The sequence below is a fragment of the Nematolebias whitei genome, chromosome 14 (genome assembly GCF_014905685.2).
Source record: "Nematolebias whitei isolate Nwh7 chromosome 14, NemWhi1, whole genome shotgun sequence".
Taxonomy (NCBI): domain Eukaryota; kingdom Metazoa; phylum Chordata; class Actinopteri; order Cyprinodontiformes; family Rivulidae; genus Nematolebias; species Nematolebias whitei.
In genome coordinates this window covers 18,561,800-18,564,006 of record NC_056511.1, presented here as the reverse complement: position 1 = coordinate 18,564,006, position 2,207 = coordinate 18,561,800, and the positions used below count along the sequence as shown (strand labels likewise).

The window sequence follows — 2,207 nt, the reverse complement described above, 5'->3', positions numbered from 1 at the left end:
GATGGATGGATGGATGGATGGATGGATGGATGGATGGATGGATGGATAGGTAGGTGGGTAGGTGGGTAGGTAGGTAGGTAGGTGGGTGGGTAGGTAGGTAGGTAGGTAGGTGGGTAGGTAAGTAATCCCCAGGAGGAAATTTGATCAACTCAGCTCAGATTCCAAACTGCCAGCAATACAGCCCAGTGTTTCCCCTACCATTATACAAGCGGGGCACCCCACCCCGTCAACAGAACCGAGTGCCCCGTCTACCGAACCCCACCCCTCACCCCCAACCACTTGTCAGCACTGACGTAACGCTAAACTAGCGGCTCGTAATGCAGGTGCATTAGCTAAAAAGCTAAAGGCAGCCTCTTCCTTCATGTTGAACCCTCACGCTGAACGCACCCCGTCACTCGAAAACTGTCGGTACAAACAGCGCACGGCTCAGATGTGCGTCTGTCTCTCTCCTCTCACACACCCTGCTCTATAACTGTCAGTGTAAACAGAGCACGGCTGTCTCTGTGTCTCTCACCCCCCCTCTAAAACAGAGCCCGCCGAAATTAAACACGAGCCCCCCCCCCCCCCCCCCCCCCCCAAACAAAAATCACGGACGAGATGAGTGCCTCGCCATGGCAAGTTATCTAGGGGAAACACTGCAGCCATTGCACTCCCCCACCCCCCACACCCCTGGTCGGGAACGTTTGTTTTTTGCAAAAGCAACTATATGTCGGAGGTTTGTTTTTCCAGTTTGTTTCTGTTGTGTTGTTACCATGGTGACAACAATGAGCCACTGGCAGCAGATGTAATGTTTCTTTTGATCTTGGTTCTCTTTACACTTCCTGTACAGTTTATATAATAAAATGTAGCCATTTTTCTTTTGTTGAACTGATTTAAAACTTTAGATATTAAAAATTAATGTTGGAATTTTATTGACACTGTTCAGAAATTATCAAGTTAATCAATGATGGTATTTTTAGAGATGCATAAACGGTTTCTCCTAAGCAAGTTGGTGAGCTCCCATGTGTTTGCTATTTATTGAAAAACAGTGATTTCTCACCCGACTTGGACTCCTTGAAGACAGAAACAACGTGCCGCAAGAAGTTGGAAAGCTGCTCCGTGCTTTTCGAGTTGGGGTTCTTCGGTGTGATGTCTTCATGTGCCCACAGTGGCCCAAAAGCTCTGAGCAAGAACAACACAGTACTCCAGGCACTGTATACCCACCACCAGTAGCACCACACACAGGTTACACGAGCACTGAATGGGCGTACACCACACACAAATTTTCACACACTCACATTCCTCATAAAGTAACGGTGGTATTACCTGGTGGACAGAAACTCAATAAGTTTGTTTGTCTTCTCATCTGTCTCGTTGGACGCATCTTCAAGATCCTCCAGGTCATCAGGTGTCACAAGGGGCAAATGCCCAACACTGCCTGCAGTGCTGCCGCCGCCAAGACTAGCAGAGGACGAGTTGGAGGTGGAGCTGAGTCCTGAGTCCACTACAGGAGATGCCTGCCACTCTCGCAGAAAGTCGGGTGCTTCTAAAAACATTAAATCAAATTGTTCTAATGTGCATTAAAAATATTATCCTCTGCAAAATGTCATGGTTATCATCAGTTTTTCTAAATAAAACATTGATCATAAAAAGGCTAAAACAACAATAAAAGTGATAATAAAACAAATAATGCTGAGTATTTGCTCCTTACGGGACTGCTGGTACTCTGTGTGGTAACTGGACTTAATGGTGAGGGTTTTATTATCCTTGATCTCCCTCGTCAGCATTAGGACCGAGGCTATTACCTGAAAGCAATAAAAGGATATTCTTTAGAGCCAAATGTGGCAGTACTCCTGGCACTGAGTGTGCAAAATAGACTTGTCTAAAGTTCTAAATGTTACATTGTAATATGTAGTATTAGACTAAATGTATTAAATCAAGAATAAAAGGCATTTTCTGACCTGGAAGTTGTTGTTGCAGGAGAGAGCAATAAGGAGGTGGAGAAGGAGACATTTGCTGTGTTCATAAACTTCTGGTCTGTAGTGGTCCAGACCTGGAAATATAAAAACAAATAATTAGGCAAAATAATGTTTTAAGATTCTAAACACACACACACACACACACACGTATACATGTGTATATGTGTGTATATATATATGTATATATATATATATATATATATATATATATATATATATATATATATATATATATATATATATATAAGA

General features: G+C 43.2%; 1 protein-coding gene across 1 annotated transcript in view; it reads right to left on the bottom strand.

The window, feature by feature from the left end:
* Positions 1-2,207, bottom strand: part of fryb (furry homolog b (Drosophila)) — a 59,636-nt gene that overhangs the window by 12,463 nt on the left and 44,966 nt on the right. The window contains 4 exon segments of the mRNA XM_037688299.1: positions 1,040-1,161; positions 1,306-1,525; positions 1,691-1,784; positions 1,941-2,032. Coding sequence (XP_037544227.1) covers positions 1,040-1,161; positions 1,306-1,525; positions 1,691-1,784; positions 1,941-2,032 — 528 coding nt within the window.